General features: G+C 40.2%; 2 protein-coding genes across 4 annotated transcripts in view; both read left to right on the forward strand.

Annotated features, from left to right (window-relative positions):
• The window catches only part of si:dkeyp-68b7.12 (rho GTPase-activating protein 30), a 34,845-nt gene extending 21,643 nt beyond the window's left edge, over positions 1-13,202 (forward strand). For 2 of the 3 annotated variants that reach the window (XM_032531937.1, XM_032531936.1), the window contains 7 exons: positions 757-931; positions 2,689-2,786; positions 4,455-4,526; positions 6,266-7,012; positions 7,945-8,177; positions 8,876-9,495; positions 11,081-13,202. In XM_032531937.1, coding sequence (XP_032387828.1) covers positions 757-931; positions 2,689-2,786; positions 4,455-4,526; positions 6,266-7,012; positions 7,945-8,177; positions 8,876-9,495; positions 11,081-12,542 — 3,407 coding nt within the window. In that variant the 3' untranslated portion in view covers positions 12,543-13,202. The remainder of the gene's footprint in view (positions 1-756; positions 932-2,688; positions 2,787-4,454; positions 4,527-6,265; positions 7,013-7,944; positions 8,178-8,875; positions 9,496-11,080) is intronic. The other variant, XM_032531938.1, reaches the window with a different exon arrangement.
• A 753-nt stretch (positions 13,203-13,955) lies between these two features.
• On the forward strand, positions 13,956-17,498 carry LOC116699017 (zinc finger protein 432). The gene is made up of 2 exons (XM_032531379.1): positions 13,956-14,330; positions 15,478-17,498. Exons 1-2 carry the CDS (start codon positions 14,063-14,065, stop codon positions 16,482-16,484), a joined length of 1,275 nt encoding a protein of 424 aa, XP_032387270.1. The 5' UTR covers positions 13,956-14,062; the 3' UTR covers positions 16,485-17,498.
• Positions 17,499-19,564: the final 2,066 nt, after the last annotated feature.

Below are 19,564 nucleotides of genomic sequence, written 5' to 3' on the forward strand. Positions count from 1 at the left end.
GGATCCGTCCATTGAAGTGTAGTTTTTCTACTTTTGTTGCAGCGATCGTACCACAGAAAGAAGCCAATTGAGGGAATTTAAAGTCGTCTCCAACGTGTAATGGTTAAAAAAAAAAAAAAAATCAGGTCTGCCATGGCATGCGGTTAACACTTTATTTTACGCAGAATAAAACCATTTACAAAATTCTACTGCTTGCCTTACTGATGTAAATTGAGCTTATACGTATGCAAAAGTAGTAAACACGATGCTTACGGTGGGACATGACAAACTCCATCCAGGAAATAACACATGCACACATGTACGGTTGAAAGACTGCGTGGCTTCCCAGATCGTAATTCCCCTTCACTTGTGACTTCCTCATCTAGCGGTCCGTAACCACTGGGATTTCCTGCCTATGCCGCCCCTAGTGTGCAGGTGGAATAGCGTCACCCTTACCACTTACAAAAACACACGTCAAAATTACTACATCAACAATTTTTTACCATTGTAATCACCATATCTATAACTTTGGAAATGCTAAAGCAGATAATAGATAACAGTCAAGAAGCTTAAAGATAAAACTTGCTAAAAAAGTCCAACCACAAGATCTGAGACAAGTTTAGTTAGTTTCCCCCCCCCGCATTTCTTTCGTGCTGCATTTCCCATTCATTCGGCTTAGGTGCTGACACAACCGGCTCAGGGCTGCACCTAAGACTTATAATGGTACAGGGGAAACCCTGCAAACCATACTGACTCACTTCTGCCTTCTGTATTCAGGTGCATCAAACGAGAGAAGAAAGTCCCTCCCCTCCCCGTCACTGATGTCCAATCACGAGGAAGGGTTTTTCAAGTCTTCTCCTATCAAGCCCGTCCACAACTTTGGTAATATAAGTCCAGGAGACGGTCCTCTAGCCATAAGACCTTACCACTCCATCATCGAAGGCACTGACAAGTTAGTACACTTATTAATTATTAGTACTTATGTGGTTGATCGGAAGTTTGTCATAAGCTATGTTTCCATCCACTTATCAATCGAAATATCTGAAGTTTGTAAAAAGATTCCAGCAAATAAAGCCAGTGAGTGTGTTTCTGTCCAATTGCTTTAACCCTTGTGTTGTCTTCTGGTCAAAATTGAAAATCAACACTTTTGTTGATGCTTTTTATCAATGTTTTTAACTTTTTCTTACATTTTTGTCCCTTTTTTTTGGTCCACTTTTGACGCTTTTTTGAATGTTTGTCACTTTTTTGACATTTTCAACACTACATAACACTGACTTATTAACTTTAGTTTTACAGTTATTTTGGGAATTTATGGTCAATAAACCTCATTTATAGGAAAATATACCTAATGTTTGAGTTAGAAAAGCAGAAATTTGGAACTATTTAGACTAAAATTAAAGAAAAGTATGTTGATGGATAATCACAGACTGGAATATGTCTTTATAAAATAACTTTTTAATGCTATAAACCTGAATAAGACACCCTAAAATTAATGAAAGTAGAGATTTGTACTTGCCAAAGAAATATGTGTGGAATGAATCATGTTATTTTGGGTAATCACAATTGGGCAGTTAAAAAGAACATTAATATAGGAAAATGGGTCAATTTGACTCAAGGACGACATGAGGGTTAAAGTGAATGAAAACCTGTTGCGTAATGACGTCACATGCTGTTTTGTGGTCAAATGTGTATATGGAAAAGATCTGAGACATTTTAAGGTGTTTCAATTTTTTTGTCGCACTGAATCATGCGGTGCCATGTTCATCTGCTACACTCTGAATGCTGCACAGTGGCCTGCTATGCCATGAACTACTACAAAGAACTGCTACAAACTACTATTTTTTCTATTTTTGTTATTTCCACTAACCCCAACCGGCCCGTCAGACACCGCCTACCAAGAGCCTGGGTCTGTCCGAGGTTTCTGCCTAAAAGGAAGTTTTTCCTCGCCACTGTCGCACTGTTGCTTGCTCTGGAGGAAACTACTAGAACTGTTGGGTCCTTGTAAATTCTGGAGTGTGGTCTAGACCTGCTCTATCTGTAAAGTGTCTTGAGATAACTCTTGTTATGAACTGATACTATAAATAAAATTGAATTGAATTGAATCACGCAGCATTCAAGCTAACATTTAAAGTTTAGAAAAATGGATCACGCCTTGTACAAATGATTACTGCTGCACAAGTTGTAATAGTGCTTGTGTTCCAGCTGATATTATTATTGTTATCATAAGACAACAACGACGCTGTCAAAACATTGCTATGATGATGCCGAATCACGTTATTGTATTTTTGCTATCTAGAAAAAAGAAAGCAGAAATATGTGGTGAAAATGATCTAAAATGTCCTCTTTTTCTTTATGTTATGGCGGGTTGCAACACTAAAATGACCTGAAACGTAATCACAGTTAGTTTTCATTCCATATCACTTAATTTGCATAAAACGGTGTGGATGGAAACATGGTTATACACAGGTCAAAGGTCAGTTATTATCAGTTGGTACATCCTCTGTAAGACAAGGAAAATTAAGAGATTTAAAGTGACAGTACAGTACCATGCATGCATTTAGACAACCTTAGGTCATGTTAGACCTGAGTGTAATGGTACTACATTTGTGGTTGGAAGATGCTTACAGGGTTTCTGGCCATGATGACATCACATCAAGTAACTAATTTGCATAACAGGTTCTTGAGACTTCTTTTTTGTGTGTCGTTCAGGAGGAAAGGATCTCTCAAAGGCAGGAAGTGGATGTCCATCTTCAACATCGGGGGGCGGTTCCAGGACCCCCGACGGAGGCACAAACACTCAGGCAAAGGTACAAAACCTCATCATGGTTTTTAGTCCTGCTAGTTGATCCTAACGTTGATGATTTCCTTTTAAATTAATTACAGTGTTTTCCATCTGTGTTCATTGTTTAATTACATTCTACAATTTAAAGTGTAAAACCCTCCCATTGAGGTTCATACATGTGCAAAGCAAGGGAAGATGACTCACTGCTCTGGCAAAGGAAGCCTTTTCTGTTGAAAAGTGATGATCATAATGAAAAATGTCTAAATGCTATTGTGGCCTGTGGTGATGTTAGTTAGGCAGCGGTGTAACTTTGCTTTCAACAGTGGGGGGGATGAGATCTCCACTTTTGAGCAAAAATTTGTTTGTTTGAAATTAGACCAAAACTACCAATAATGTTTTTTTTAGAGAGTAGATTACAGTTATATCCTAGTTAGAAACCAAACACCTAAATAGTGCTGTAATTTATACATAAATAAGCCATAGTACGTGAGATGATGTGGTCTCTATTAGACAGAAAAGGAACCTTTCCTTGATGATGCTTCAATGAGAAACTGCACATAATGCCATATTAAACCCCAAAATATACTGTAATTGTTATACACTATTATAGCAAATTACACTATTTAGAAACCAAATATCGGGCAGAGCTTTTAGTGTCGTTTGTTGCTCATTGGAAGAAAACTAACGTCAAACCAGGTCTAGACCTCTGGTATACTTCACACAGTCCCTCATGCCTGGATGCTCTTTGGAATCCTGCCGAGTTAGTAGGTGGCATATATACTATAGTGATATTAATATTTCATCAATTCTTGTTGTATTGACGCTCTACTCCCATAATAGTTAACACACATATTTAATTTACATTACGTAATACACTGTAAGCAGCTTCATCACATGAGAAAGAAAAGTTTAACAATCTTCACATCTCTTCTACACACGCACGCACGCACGCACGCACGCACACACACACACAGACACACACACACACACACAGACCATCCTGTAATTTATAGATTGATGTTCCATAATAGAATGACATTATAGTGACAGGGATCATTCCACATGCACAACTTTCTTTTTAATACTTGAAATATATTTTGTGGCTAAACTTTCTGTTATTTTACTTAAGCAACATTTTGACACTTGGTCAAAACTATGACAAAGGACCAGATGTTGAACACCAATTGCCAGACTTCTGGGGCATTTCCTGTAAACAGTCACGACCTCAAAAGAATAAATCTGGATGTTTTTACCAGCTTCACCATCAGGCTAAAATGTCCTCAATCTACTGAGCAATGCACTGAGAACAAACCAATATCTCCAACCTACACTCATCTCATAACTCAAGCAAATAACTACAAATGTGTTGAGTAAATACTTGTAATCTGTAACATTCTGAGATAGTGTTGTTATGTATGTAATATAATGCTGTTTATTTTTTTCTCCCAGAATGCATTGGGATTTAAAGTATGATCCTGTACTACATTACATTCATTACAGTTTAGTTACATCCTCATTAGGGACAGAAGTGAGATCCATCGTTATTTCCCACTGTTATATCTCATTTGAAGGTCATCTGTACCAGAACGGTACTGTACTCTGAAGTGAGATCCATCACTTCCTGCCGTATCTTGTTTCTTTTCCCTCACCTCAGTTTCATATTTTCTCTTAAATAGTTGCTTCTTTGTTTCAGAGAAAGAGAGACCTGTTTTGAGACCGGCAAGAAGCATGGACTGCCTCAGCACCCCGCCTTATCCAAACGAAGGTGCCTCATCTTGTCACACATTTCCCAACACATTTTGTCAGAACGATAAACAAATATTTCATGGATTGAACTAGTTATTTAACTCTGCACACACAAAAGAGAAATAAAAACCCATAAGGGTCAGTTTCCCCAAAATGACCAAAATAAATGGATAGATAAACACATTCTCATGTAACTATAGCGTGGGGATGCCTGGCTGTAAAACTTAATGTATTAAATATTGTTTGTGCTGCTCAAATAATAAAAAAAACAACATTTAAAATACTCAAAAGTACTTGTACTTACATAAACGATGTTTCCCTTGATTCATCAGCAGAACATGCTGTCAATATAGAGACTTTTATTTTATGTACACTACCGGTCAAAAGTTTGGGGTCACTCACAAATTTCCATTGCACTCCATTGTAGACAGAATACCAGCTGAGATCAGTTGCTTTGTTATTTTTAACCAGGGAGCAGTTTTCAGATTACATTATGTGCTTACATAATTGCAAAAGAGTTCGCCAATGTTTTTCAAGTTAGTTTTTTAAATGATATCAGATTAGTAAACAGAATGTGCCTTTGGAACATTGGGTGAATGGTTGGTGATAATGGGCAATGTAGATATTGCATTAAAGATCACCCACCCACTCAGATCAGCTGGTATTATGTCTATAATGGAGAGGAATAAAAATTTGTATGTGAACCCAAACTTTTGACCTGTAGTGTATACATATGATTTACTGTATATCAGTAAAAAAGTGGTTCCAGGGGAAAGTTTTGACAGCCTGTGGGTTATTCACACTAACTGGAAATTGCTAGACCCAACAATTTGTAATACTTAGAGCACCACAAACAGAAAAAAGTTTACTTTTGACATAAATTCTTTTATGGCGGGATAAACCTGAGGATGTGTGGGGGAACTTCTCTAGTTCATGTGTACTGACCCCTTAACCCTTGTATTGTTCTCCAGGGTCATACCTGAGAATCAACACTTTTTCACATTTTTTCAAAACATTTTTGATGCTTTTTTCAACAATTTTCAATTCCTGTATTCGTTTTTTCCCCAATGTTTTTGGCACTTTTGTCATTTTTTGGGACAATTTTTGACTTTTTTTAAACAGTTTAATTTGTTTGTGAAGAACCATCCTAATTTCTGATATAGAAAACTTTTCTCAAACACAGGAGCACTTTCAGTGCAAGACCTATTCCCCCAAAATGCACCACAGCGCACCACAAGAAGTCATTCCTGCCTGTGGCCATCAAGCTTCATAACTCCTCCCTCTAAGTGTCTGACACACAGACACTTTGTTAGTTTTAAATTGGACAATATGATCTGTTTTCTGCAATAACACCAGCTTAAATTATAATGTGCAATACTCTGCTGCTGCTACTTATTCATTCTTATTCACCTTTACAATTCCTGATTATGTAAATACTGAATCATATAATTCATTTAACGATGCAAATACCATACAGATCCACATCTTATATTTCTTTTATTTACATTTCTACTCTGATATTTATATACTTCTTGTAACTGTAACACAGAATTTCTCTTTGGGGATCGATAAAAATGATTCGGATTCTGAAAAGGGGTCCGACTGAGGACAACAGGAGGGTTAAAACTAAACTGTTAGCCAGAAGATACACATCTTTCTGTGATTCAGATTAACAGTCGTACTTTGGATCAGATTAAAAAAGAAAAAAACAGTTGTACTTAGCCTCTGGTCTTATCTGTCTGTTTTATTTCTTTGCAGTTTGCAGACGTACCGGCGAGCGGCCTCCGTCCACCAACATGTCTCCCCTGGTCACCCCATCCCCCCAACCTGGCTCCGAGGTCACGCCAACCGCCGGTGCGATTGGTGGCAGTGAATATGCCGTGACGTACCGCAGGGGAACAGGGTTAGTAAGCGGGGGCGTGGGGACCCAGGGCACCTACACTTCCTTTGGCTCCGAGGGTTTGGGAGTCACGGGCAACAAGACTCAGTCCAGATCCCCGGGACTCTCCACTAAAGTGGGCCGAAGAGCAGCCATGCACATCACAGGGCCCACCACGGTCACTGTGCCCCTTCACATCACCTCCAACTTGGCATTAGGGGTGCTGCAAGGGGGCGGGGGCGACAGGGTCATCCACCGGGTCAGGGATAAGGATGCAGGGGACAGGGTGGAAGGGAGGGAGGGAGGAGAGAAGGTGGAGATGAGTGAAAGCAGAGGAATAGAAAGCAATTTGGAAGAGAGCAAAAAGGTTGAGGAAGAGGAGAAGACCTCCAGTGAGAAAGTGACAGACGAGAAAGGAGTGGCGGATGCAGGAGAGAAGACAGTGGCAGGTGGTGGTGGGGAGGAAGAACGGGACGGAAAGAAGGAGGAGAAGGAGGAGAAGGTAGAAGAGGAAGAGGAAGTCATAGAAGAATGCAGCTGCAAGCCAGAGCTGGAAGGTGTGTCCAGCGAGGACGCCGAAGAAGATGCTGCGGTTGACGATCACAAGGATGGTGACGACTACATGGGTAATTTCACCTATTTCATAAGTATATACCTTTGTTTTATTGCATTCAGTGGTGGAATGTAACTAAGTACATTTACTTAAGTACTGTACTCAAGTACAAATGTCAGGGTACTTGTACTTTACATGAGTCTTATCTCTTCATGCCACTTTCTACTTCTACTCCGTTAGAAATATTGTACTTTTTACTCCACTACAATAATCTGACAGCTTTAGTTACTAGATACTTTAAAAAATAAAGATTTTTGCACACAAAACACACATATGCACATATATTTGATTATAATTGAAACTAGCCAACAATATAACGGCCAACAAGCCCAGCTGAAATGTACTTGTCTTTTACTTTTAATACTTTAACGGTTAAAGGACAAGACAAGGGTTAAAGTTGAACCCTTGTCTTGTCCTCCCTGGTCAAAACTTAAAATAAACACTTTTTCATGTTTTTTTTCAACGCTTTGTTCCCTTCTACCACCATCACTTACACTAACTTATTACCACTAGTTTGACAATGATTTTATAAAATTTGTGGTCAATAAACCTCATTCATATTTACCTCATTCATAAATTTGAATAAAACACCCAGAATTCAATAAAGGTAGTGATCCGCTCCTACATTTTTCTTGCTAAGAGCGTTGTATGGAACCATCCGTGTTATTATATTTTTAGTTATTTTTGTTTGAAAGAAACAAAATTGTTTTACATGGAAAATTTGAAAATGGGTCAAATTTGACCCGAGGACAATAGGTTTCCAGATGATATGTGCATGGTAATATTTTCAATGCAGGGCTTTTACTTGTAACAGAGCAGTTTTACAGTGTGTTAGTACTTTTACTTATGAGTCTGAACACTTCTTTCACCACTGGATGCATTTATTGTACACCACATGGATGTAAATAATATAAGATGGATGTAAATAATATAAGCTCTTTCTAATCTTAGCCCGTGCTTCATTTCCAGATATGAAAGGGGGGAAGTTAGCTGATTGTGAGCCAGAGGTGACTCCGCCTGCTGGAGACTGTGTGTTTGACGCGTCTGACGTCCACAACTCCACTGCAGTGGAGGGGGAAGACCAGGAGCTGTCGGGCTACGTTCAAGATAACTTTGAATTCCTGGACCAAATGGACTGCAGCGTCCTGGACCACATGGACTGCAGTGTCTCCTACCAGGTGTGTGCTGTTGTTTCTGCACTAGTCTCACATTGCCAGTGAATGTGAGACTCCACAGATGCATTCTGGGATATGAGAAAAAAAGGCTCTGGGTTGTTTGCATTTCTTGAAACCAATCACAAAGCTAAGAATGGCACTTAGCTCCGGATGCAGAGACGGTGGCTCTGCAAAATAGTCTATACAAGGAACATGTTCTGGTGGAAGTTTTGCACATCGTGAAAGAAAACTCCACATCCAATAATACATAAAGTTAACTGGTGACACAACCTGAGCAGTAACGTGAGCTATTTAAATTAGCTGGATACATACTTACCAGTATATCGCTGTGTGTACTTTGTCCAAAGTAATCCTACCAAACAGTCCCAAAATGACCCATTTAAAGAGGAAATGCCATAAACATTCACAACATTCCTACATACAATCATTCACCAAAAGAACCAAGCAGGCCTGCCTTGTTGCACCATCCAAATTGTTTTCAAAATTTGCAAAATGTGTAGCTTGCTAGCTTGAAGTCTGTTGCTTGAAGCAACCACAGTTTGAGAACGGCTACACACAGAGAGAAGGGGAGGGACATGTTTGATCCACAGTGTATTTATACAGACGAGGTTTGAACAGTAGTTGAAGGTGCGAAAATATTTCTTGACACATTTTCTTTGGGGTGAAAGAAAAACTTTCTGTCTCTTTATGTGACCTCTCAGGTGACCGAGTTCTCCGTTGAACCTCCTGGACACTCAGATGATGAATATGAACTGATGACGCAAGCTCGGTCTTTCAGTCCTTCTGCAGAGCTGCAGACAGACCTGCCACCCGCCCCTAAAGCACGAACGCCGAGCCAGGCCGAGTTAAATCCACACCGGCCGCTCAGCATCGGCTCATACAACCGACACACTAAATCCCTCAGCCTGCCGTACATTACCTCCCCCGTCCTCGGGCTGGAGGAGTCCTGCTCTGAAGAGGAGGCTGCAGTGGAGGACAGTGATGACAACGATTACAGCAGCGAGGAAGACGAGAGCATGTTTATTAAAAGCCTTCCCCCCGATTTCTTCTTAAACAATTTGAGCTTTGAACGAGACACTCACATTCAGGACAGATGCACTCTAGATGGAGTCCCTGCACATCAGTCCCAGAGCTCTGCGGACAGAGGATGCCAGTCACCGAACTTTGCATTTTCTGCACTTGATGAATCAACTGTCGGAGATGTGGAGCAGGTGGAAGGGAAAGATAAAGGAGAAAATGATGCGCTGCAAGAAAAGGAGACAACAAAGAAGGAAGAGGAGGATCACAGCGAGAGAGAGCAACTGGAAAACAATAGGCAAAGGTGAAATTCATTCCTTTTTGACATTTAAATGTATGAAACATATGTATATCCCACCTGTCCCACTTATCATGCAAGTCTGTTTCTGTCATAGACTGAACTGATGAAGTACTCATCACTGAACACACCTTAAAGGCTGCTTTAACCAGTATCTTATAATAGCGGGGGCTTTTTCAGTTTCCAATATTATCTTTGCCTTTGAATTTTTTTGACATGGTGCTCTTTGGATGCTCTTATATAGACCTTAGTGTTCCCCTAATACTGTATCTGAAGTCTCTTTAATATAGACCTTAGTGGTCCCTAATACTGTATCTGAAGTCTCTTTTATATAGACCTTAGTGGTCCCCTAATACTGTATCTGAAGTCTCTTTTATATAGACCTTAGTGGTCCCCTAATACTGTATCTGAAGTCTCTTTTATATAGACCTTAGTGGTACCCTAATACTGTATCTGAAGTCTCTTTTATATAGACCTTAGTGGTCCCCTAATGCTGTATCTGAAGTCTCTTTAATATAGACCTTAGTGGTCCCCTAATACTGTATCTGAAGTCTCTTTTATATAGACCTTAGTGGTCACCTAATACTGTATCTGAAGTCTCTTTTATATAGACCTTAGTGGTCCCCTAATACTGTATCTGAAGTCTCTTTTATATAGACCTTAGTGGTCACCTAATACTGTATCTGAAGTCTCTTTTATATAGACCTTAGTGGTCCCATAATACTGTATCTGAAGTCTCTTTAATATAGACCTTAGTGGTCCCCTAATACTGTATCTGAAGTCTCTTTTATATAGACCTTAGTGGTCCTATAATACCATATCTGAAGTCTCTTTCCCAAAATTCAGCCTTGGTGCAGAATTACAGCCACTAGAGCCAGTCCCACAATGAGCTTTCCTTAGTATGTGCCATTTCTGAGTCTGTAGCTATTGAGGAGGAGGGGGGGTCAAGGTGGAGGTTGGGGGTGTGGCCTTAACCAACTACCACTTAGCCCGTTTGAAAAGCCATGATGTCTCTTTCTCATGGGCGGACAAAGCATAGAAAGGGGAGGTAACCTTGTCCCTTATGACCTCATAAGGAGCAAAATTCCAGATCGGCCCATCTGAGCTTTCATTTTCTCAAAGACAGAGCAGGATACCCAGGGCTCTGTTTACACCTATCACCATCTCTAGCTACTAGGGGACCATAGGCAGGCTGGGGGAACTCATATTAATGTTAAAAAACCTCATTAAGACATTTTCATTCCATGGAACCTTTGAGCCTAGTACCTCCTGACCGGCACAAAACTTTTTTGGTAGAATAAAAATAGTTTATATAAAGAAGCACAATACAGCCCTGGCATTGATAGTTAAAATATTTTGAAAGGTCATATAATCATGAAACAATTCTGCAAACATTGGTATGAATAACGTCAAGCTATCAGGAAATGGGCAAAAAAGTAGCTCTCCTGTTTTTTGCAGTGGGTTAAGCCCTCACAAAGAAATGGGAAAAAAATTCTTCCAAATCACAAAATGGTTTCTCCCAAATCACATAAACTCTCTGTCCAAAGCAAGATATCGCTGTCTTAAAGGTTTCTGTTTCATCCATGTACAGGGAAGCAACAGAGGAAGATGCCATGGAAGACCCTCCGAGTGACAAAGAACAACCTCTCACTCCAGAGGCATGGACGCGCCGCTGCGTAGACTTCCCACTCCCGAGCGATGCTGAATCAAGCACTGTCGCCGACCTGAAGGCAGAGGAGCAGGCGGACATGTCTGACAATCATCGCAGCGATTATCCACCTTGTGATGACGTTTCTTGTGCTACACAGGAAGAAACCAATGACGTTTCTTTAGAGGAGTCTGTAAGGGCAACAGAGCAGCCCCAAACCTGTGATACCAAAGAGAGAGACGGGCATGACGTAGAGGACAGGGAGGTGTACAAAGAGACAGAGGACACATGTCAGGCAATAGTTCTAGAAATTGAAGAAAGGGATAATGACATGTGGGAAGAAACCTCTGAGGAGGTCATTGAAGTGATTGCTGAAGAAAAACATGAAAAAAAGATGCAGGGAGGCGACATAGAGCATGATGGTGCAATTTGTAGTACAGGCGGGGACATTTGGGTTGAACTTGAAGATGTTATATGTGAAGTGATTGAGGATAAGGAAAGCAAGCAGGTCAAGGAAAAGGGTGCAAGAGAAAGTGTCGGTGGGGAGGGAGACATGATCGGAGATGTCAGAGTCGGAGAAGAGGAAGAGCAGGTAGCAAAGGTTTCAGGAGAGGGAACGGTGGAAGTGGACGAAGAAGAGACGAACGAGACAGAAGTTAGAGAAGAGGTAGCGGAGGAGTCCCTGGAGACGGCTGAGGAAAAGATCACAGAAACAGACATGCAGCGGGAGTTTGGGGAACAAGAGACAAACTTACTACTTACAAATCCATGTGAACCAGAAGAAACCGTTCATGGGAAGCACGTCGGAAATGAGAAAGCACAGCAGCATAACAGAGTAGACAAAGAGAGAGCCGATGAGCAACGTAGAACACCGCCACGTGTGGATGAATGCCTGAAAGAGGTCAGGTGTGACGTGAAGGAGTTGAAAGAGGGCAGAAAGTGGGAGGAAAGTGACAGCAGCCAAGGAGGAGTGGGAAGGAAGCTGGTCATCTCCAAAAACCCGAGGGTTTACCAAGTAAAAGCTGTACCGGTCGTGCCCCCGAAGCCGCAGCACTGCAAAATCACGGCCCTGACCCTGCGGCAACAGCAGCAGCAGAGAGACGCCGACAGAGAGAGAGAAAACACGGCCAGAGTCCCGGCGGAGCAGGACAGAGCGTGTGCGGGAGACAGCGAAGACGACGGCGGGGGGAGAAAGGAGCAGCCGACACCCAGGGGAGGGGAGAGAGGAGAGAGGGACAGGAGAAGGGACGGGGAGGAAAGGGAGGCGAGGGACACGAGCTCAAACAGCCCCCTCAGCATGTGTTTTGATGAGGCGGTTGCTATAGCAACCATGAGGCGAGGAAAAGAAAAAGAGTGCGAAAAAGAGAAGGAGAGGCAGAGGGATTGGGGAAATGAAGTCCAGTAAAGTTTTTTTTGTGTCTGTATATTGATTTAAAGTGATTTGACTGTACAAACTATTTTTCTATGTGTAGCATAATGGGCTGTACTTACGTCCCCAATACCCAGGATGTCTTATTAATTCTCGATGCAATGCTAAAGACGTTAAGGTGAGTGTTTTTTCCTTTACACACCAACTTGATGTGCAACCAAAAAACTATTATTAAAAGATATATATATTTTCTATTGAGGATTTTATTGTTTTATTCGTCAGAGAACCGTATAAAGCTGACAGGAAATTAGGGAGAAGAGTTGGGGGGGGGACTCGAACTAGGGTTGATACCATTGAAATAGCTGCAATTGTGCTACCTGATATTAAGTTTAATAAAACTGAAACCGAAAGCAAACACAGAGGGGAGATGAGATTAAAGGTGAAGTGCTGCTGAAACATACAATAAATAATAAATAATACATGCATAACCCAGAACTAGGTCTGTAACACCTAACATCCCACTCCATTTTGATCAAAAGTAAAAAGATTTGTCTCAAATCTAGCTCATACCTGTTTGCACTCAAGTATATAGTTTAAGATTTTTTCAGAACAGGGATGATGAATCGAATGTGTGATGAATATAATGTCTGCAGAAGTCATTTTTTGGTTATGTGAATAAAAAGATTTTTCCAAGATGGTGTCATTGTTTTCTTGTTCTTGCATTATTATTATTATTATTATTATTATTTTTATTATTATTATATAAATAATGTATTACTGGCATTTAATATAATATAATGCTGACTTTAACCTAAGTATAGTCCAGATCCAGTTTACACCATGGACTGTACAGTCTATGGCGTAAACTAAAACATTTAATAAACTGTATAAAATATATTGTATAATATATAAAATATAAAATATATTTATAATTAATATTAACGGTCTAGACCGTTAATATTAATTATCAATATATTTTATATTTTATGGTTCACACTTAATACAGAAACACATTATTACGCATACGCGTAATACACATACGCATTATTTAACCCTTGTGTCGTCTTCCCGTTCACCATGGTCACTTTTTCCAACATTTATGTCACTTTTTCAATGTTTCAATGTTTTTTTCTTATGTTTTTGGTGTTTTTTCCAAAGGGTTTTTGATATTTATAATGTTGTCTTATTTTGACGGCCCATTTTGTTGTGACAAATAAAATAACAGTTTTACTGAAAACGGGTCACTTTGACCCAAGGATTAGGATAAGGTTAAAAATATGTATTATTTTAACATGCATTATTCATTGTATCGTGTTTGTTACATAGACTGTAACGGTCTATGGTTTGTTAGTATTGGGAGACGTTTGTAATTCACGTTTATTAGAAGAGTTACGTCAGTTGCCCACTACATCACATCCGCCATCTAATTTTTCCGGAAATAAACAAAAATAAAACCAGTGGGAAGGTGCTTCGCCTCACTGCAGGAGCCCAACTGTTTCATAAAGCTTGTCATTTGCTTCTACTGGGTTTTTATTTCTATTCACTCGGGACGGAGGATGTCTTTCCCCTCCTCTTTCGGTTCGCAGGTCGCGGCCATCATGGATGTGTTGGCGAAAGCGGCGGTCGCCGAAATAACGAAGCTGGTGGAGGACGGGAATGTGATTCTTCGACTGGAGATGTGTCGGAGGGACAGCGAGATTCAGGAGCTTAAAACAAGTTTGAAGCTGATGGAGGTTGAACTCTGCAACGCTCAGGAAGCAGCCGCAACCCGAGCTACGGAGGACAAACCGGTCCTAACAGCCGGGAATCAGGTGCCGCGAAAAGGTGAGCTACAGTGACCTTAGCGCCCACATCTGCTTAGTGTGATAGAACCGTCACACCAGACTCCATTCAAAAAGTCTGACATTCAGACTTTCCGTTCCTATACACAACATTTCTTACTTAGTAGACATATTTTAAGCTCCTCGAGGATTTTAATGGTCTCCTGTTAAATTCGGCTTAAATCAGAATCACAATCAGAATCAGCTTTATTGACCAGGTATGAAGACACATACGAGGAATTTTCCTTTGGAGCATAGTTGCTCACAATGTGCTTACACATTCAAAACAAACAACCCAACAAACAATATATATACACACTAATATATATACTCTAAGCAGAAACAATGTAGAGAGATGAGTGCAATGAAGAGACCAATAAAATTATTTAAATGTGGAACATAGTGCAAAGGGTACTGGGATAAATAGTATTAAGTTATTATATTACAATATGAACAGTATGAACATTATGAACAGTTCTGAAATAGGAAATGAGAATGATGAATAAATAATGGATAATAAGTGAGATATGAGAATGAGAATGATGAATAAATACTAAATAAATGGAATAATAGTGGAACCAGTAAGCAGGTGTTGTAGAGACAGTGCTACTGGGTTAATGGCCAGAATTGAACCTGACACTGGGGGTCAGTAGTCAGCTGTTCAAAGACAAATCACTCGTTTTAATACAGTCTAAACTATTAGATTGTAGCTTGAGTAACTTTACAAATGCCATCAATGCCGTTAGGCACTAATTTTTTTCCCACGATTCACAACAAATTCAATCTATATATTACCAAGTTTAAGTTTTACATATTTGAGATTTTCCAAGATGACATCCTCAAATGGCTTTTTGTCTTTGCAAGAGTCCAAAACCAAAAGATAAAGTGTTTACTTTGTAGGATTTACTTCCAATGAAAATGAAGTAATACCAAATAATGACATTTTACCTCAGTCAAACATTTTGTTGTTGTTGTGATATTTTGATTTTAATTTTTAATTTTTATTTACAGCGTTTCCATCCATCATTGGATACAGAAAATGCTCACAAAACCAGGCCGATGGAAACACAAGTACTGTGTTCTTGTTTAGTGGACTTGTTTCTGAAGTCAAAGTCAAATTTACCTGTAATTTTTATTTCTGTCAAATGCAGATAAAAACGAAGATGAGGAAACATGCGCAGTGTATCTGGAACCAAAGTCTGCTGATTCACTGTGCGAGCCGGGCCATGGAACAGAGGAGAGCCATGACATGAGCCCAGCGGTGAAACACGAGCCCGCCGGTGAAGTCGCCACTCAGGAAACAGCAGACAACACTGGAGCAGCAGACGTTTGCTTTGAGCTGGGAGAGCCAGAGGACCCGATCTGGCCTCCTCCTGCTTGTAGCATGTTTGGGAAAAGCTCTGTTGCAATGCAGCCGCAAATATCTCTTTTCGCCCCTCGTGCTGAGCAATATGCTGCTCCTGGAAATACAGACAGTCAATACAACTCTTCATCAGCCGCAGCAGAGGGCATTGCAGATGATTCCTTAAGTGTGCCGATAAAGGTCGAGGTAGAGATTCACTCCATGTGCATGGGAGGTAACACTTTAGAGTTGGGAGGTACCACTTTAGAATCTGTAGCTAATGAACAGTTCAGACACGCTTCACACCCTGCAGTCAGTCAGGACCTGTGCTCGCAACAGGCTGGGCCATCACTAGCCCCGCCCCATCCACAGAGGGCCACAGCAGCCAGTTTAGGGTCACACACAGAGGATCACATCCTCAATAGGAACCACCTGAGAGCCAAAAGGCTAATGAACGTTTGGAGAACAAATCAGAAACTGTTCATCTGCTCGGTCTGCAACAGGGGCTTCCCTCGCATGTCTCAGCTTGAAGAACACAAGGCCTCCCACCAACTCTTCAAACCTTTCAGGTGCCTCGAATGCGGGAAATCGTTCACCCAGAAGACCCGGCTGAAGACACACCAGAGTGTGCACACGGGAGAGAGGCCCTTCAGTTGCAAAATCTGTGGCAAGATGTTTTCCAGGCAGGACAACTGCCTGAGGCACGAGCGCTTCCACAGCGGGCTGAAGCCGCACAGCTGCGGACAGTGTGGCAAAAGCTTCACTGTGCTGGGTAACCTCAAAATCCATCAAGAGATTCACCTGCAAGGAAGGTAGCGCTCAGGAGACTATTTGACCGGTGCACTTTGACAGTTTGAATGCATCGAACGCAGCCATCATTGTATACTAGGGGTGTAAATCATCAATTTTTAAAATCACAATACCATTTTATATTGACTCTTTGGACAACAATATGATATTTTCCGATATCTTAAAAGTCTCACTATACCATTTTGATTGTATTCAGGGGCCTGCTATTGATTTGAGACTATATGATTAAAGTCCATATAGCACAATTCCATTTATTTAAACTCTGAAGAAGCAGCTAAAATATGATTTGACAATTTTAGTACTGACATCTTCCAGACATTTCAGTAAAACAATAAATACAAAGTGGGGATCTAAAATACAGAAGCATCTTACAGATGATCTGTATTGACATCTTAACTTTGCATTGATCGCATTGGATCGTGGATCATTGAGTCGATAGATCCTCCCAGATAATCGTATCGTTACACCCCTATCGTTATCGTTACACCCCTACCTTTGCAGGGAGCAAAGCAGGGTTTCTGGCAGTGGTCATGGAAACATTTGACAGTTATGTTTACAAATTGCTGTAACCAGTGTACTGCATATATTCCAGACTTATCATATTGCCCAAGCATACCTCGGATACTACAAGACATACTATATTTACACTTGTAGTTGTGAAACTCATAATGGGGATTTCACCTTGGAATCCGGTAGTGGTGTGGGGTTTTTGGGGCAGTTTTTGATTAGAGATAGATTTACAGCCATGCAACAGTTTCCTGCAACAAGCCAATGCACTTTATTAAGCAGGTTGGGTGTCTGCCATGACTAAATACACTCCTTTGTCAATGTCATAGAATGTGAGTTGTGCTGCCAGTAAAATAAGTTTAGTAACTGCGGGCTGCGGACTCAGTATTTTTCTTAGCGTGTGTCACCTTAGATAATAATAATTTTATTTAGTTCCATTTCATTTCAGAAAAAAAAGAACAGTTATTAGATCAGTACCCAGCACTTCAGGTATAGGAATCTGTATCGGGGGAGGAAAAATTGGACCGAGGCATGCCTAGCTTTTCCAGTTGTCTCATGATCTTACTGAACATAGAGGAGTTTTAGTGCCTTGGAAATGTTCTGATATCCTCTGACTGATTGGTACTTTTCTTTTGTAATGCTCCTTTTATCCCTGGACCTTCCCAGATACAGACTGCATGTGTATTCAACCTAAAATGACTGGTCACAACTTGAGTACACACAAGTAGTCCTCTAAAAACAGTCGGTGCACCAGTGATGATGATTTACTGTACGTGTTTCATAGTAAAGAGAGTGTGATTGTCAGAGATGGCAAAAGTACTCACTTCCCGTACTCAAGTAGAAGTACAGATACATGTGTTAAAAAATACTCGGGTAAAAATAGAAGTACTGATTTAACTTCTTTACTCAAGTAAAAGTAACAAAGTACAGGCTCGGAAATGTGAAAAGTAGTAGTGTAAAGTAGCCTTGCGAATGACAAAGCTACCTGGACCAGACAGATGTTACCAGAGAGACGCTGAGAAACTTCAGTGGACATGGAAAAAAGGCTCTTTATTCTTTATTCTTTTAATGCCATTGGCTACATTTTAAATGGCTGTCTGCCAATAGGCTTAAAACATATAGCCTGTTTATTGTGACAGACACTAGGACTCCAGGTTAATAAGATTCTGACTGAGTAGCAATTTATGAATTCAATTGGGATTCTGTGAAAAGTCTGTCTCTATACTACCATCCAATTAGACTATATTTGGTATTGGTGATGCAAAAAATAACAGGAACTCCAGTGAAATTATTTAAAACTTGTTAGTGAGGTCTAGATTAGGACTGGATTTAAAGCTGATTCTGGTTTCCAGCTTGGCCCCAGGTGTGTCTGTTGAAACACGGACGGAGACAACTTCTCTCTGTGGATATTACAATCAAGCAACAGGACAAACACGGGCGTGGCTCTGCTACGACTGTGTGTTTGTGTGTGCTAATAAAAGAAATAACATTGGAAAGGCTACCATCCACAATGCATAGGAATCATACCGTATATGCTAGTAAATGATAACAATGAATCCACTATTAATTCCATTATCTTAATGCAGTGTAACTGTGGCGTGTAAATAATGCACCTAAAATACAAACGTGAGCCGGGACGTTCAACAATCGCCATTATATCAAATCAACAGCCAGGTGTAACCTAGGTAACAGGTGAGGAACACAAACAACAACATCACTAGCTATCTTTAAATTTGCCAGAAGCACAGACCAATACAACAACTGGCTTAAATGAACTGACAACATACTGTAAGTTATACAACTTACAGTTCTCAAAGACACACACACACACACACACACACACACAATCTCAGCTGATTATCCTGCGACAGGACAGCTAGTCTTTTTTCTTTTGCAGTCACAGTCACACCTGATAGTCGACCTTTTGTACAAAACTAAAGATTTTGTAAAATGTAAGGAGTAGAAAGTACTGATATTTCTGTTAAAATGTAAGGAGTAAAAGAAAAAAGTGGCCACAAAATAAAGTAAAAATATCTGAAGAATCTACTTGAGTACAAGTATTTGTACTTCGTTACTTCCCATCTCTGGTAATTGTGTGCCTGTGCAATCATTTGTTATATATTTAAACTTTTATTTAAATTTGTCTGTAGATATTAGTGTTCTCTAGTAATGTTGATGTTCCTAATTTTTCCTTTTTCCCATTTTGGCTTAAAGGTTCTCACTTTGCCAAGCAGGATCTTTAGTATATAAGGATAAATATTATATGCCTGCTTGTTTTTTTCCTATAACTTATTTTTATAGCATTGGAAAATGTTTATATATGTGCGTTTTCCCTCTTCTTGGTTTTGATTGAGCTTTCTATGTTGTGAATAAATGAATATGGTAGAATTAAATCATATTTTGGTGGGAGAAATAGTGACCTGTAAATAAATAAATAGAGTTAATATGAGTGAATTGTTGTCAGCGTCCCTGGTGTTTCAGTGTGTGCTGGGGCAGGCCGGTTTACAGTATGTTAAGGGTGCCAAAAAAGTTTTTAAAAAGTCGTTTGTTGAAATAAGAGGTGCCGTTATCGACCCCGA

The sequence above is a fragment of the Etheostoma spectabile genome, chromosome 12 (genome assembly GCF_008692095.1).
Source record: "Etheostoma spectabile isolate EspeVRDwgs_2016 chromosome 12, UIUC_Espe_1.0, whole genome shotgun sequence".
NCBI classification, from domain to species: domain Eukaryota; kingdom Metazoa; phylum Chordata; class Actinopteri; order Perciformes; family Percidae; genus Etheostoma; species Etheostoma spectabile.

Coding starts and splice junctions, on each gene's coding strand:
- LOC116699017 (XM_032531379.1), top strand. CDS start 14,063: ATGTCTTTCCCCTCCTCTTTCGGTTCGCAGGTCGCGGCCATCATGGAT. Junction 14,331..15,477: donor GAATCAGGTGCCGCGAAAAG/GTGAGCTACAGT, acceptor TGTCAAATGCAG/ATAAAAACGAAGATGAGGAA.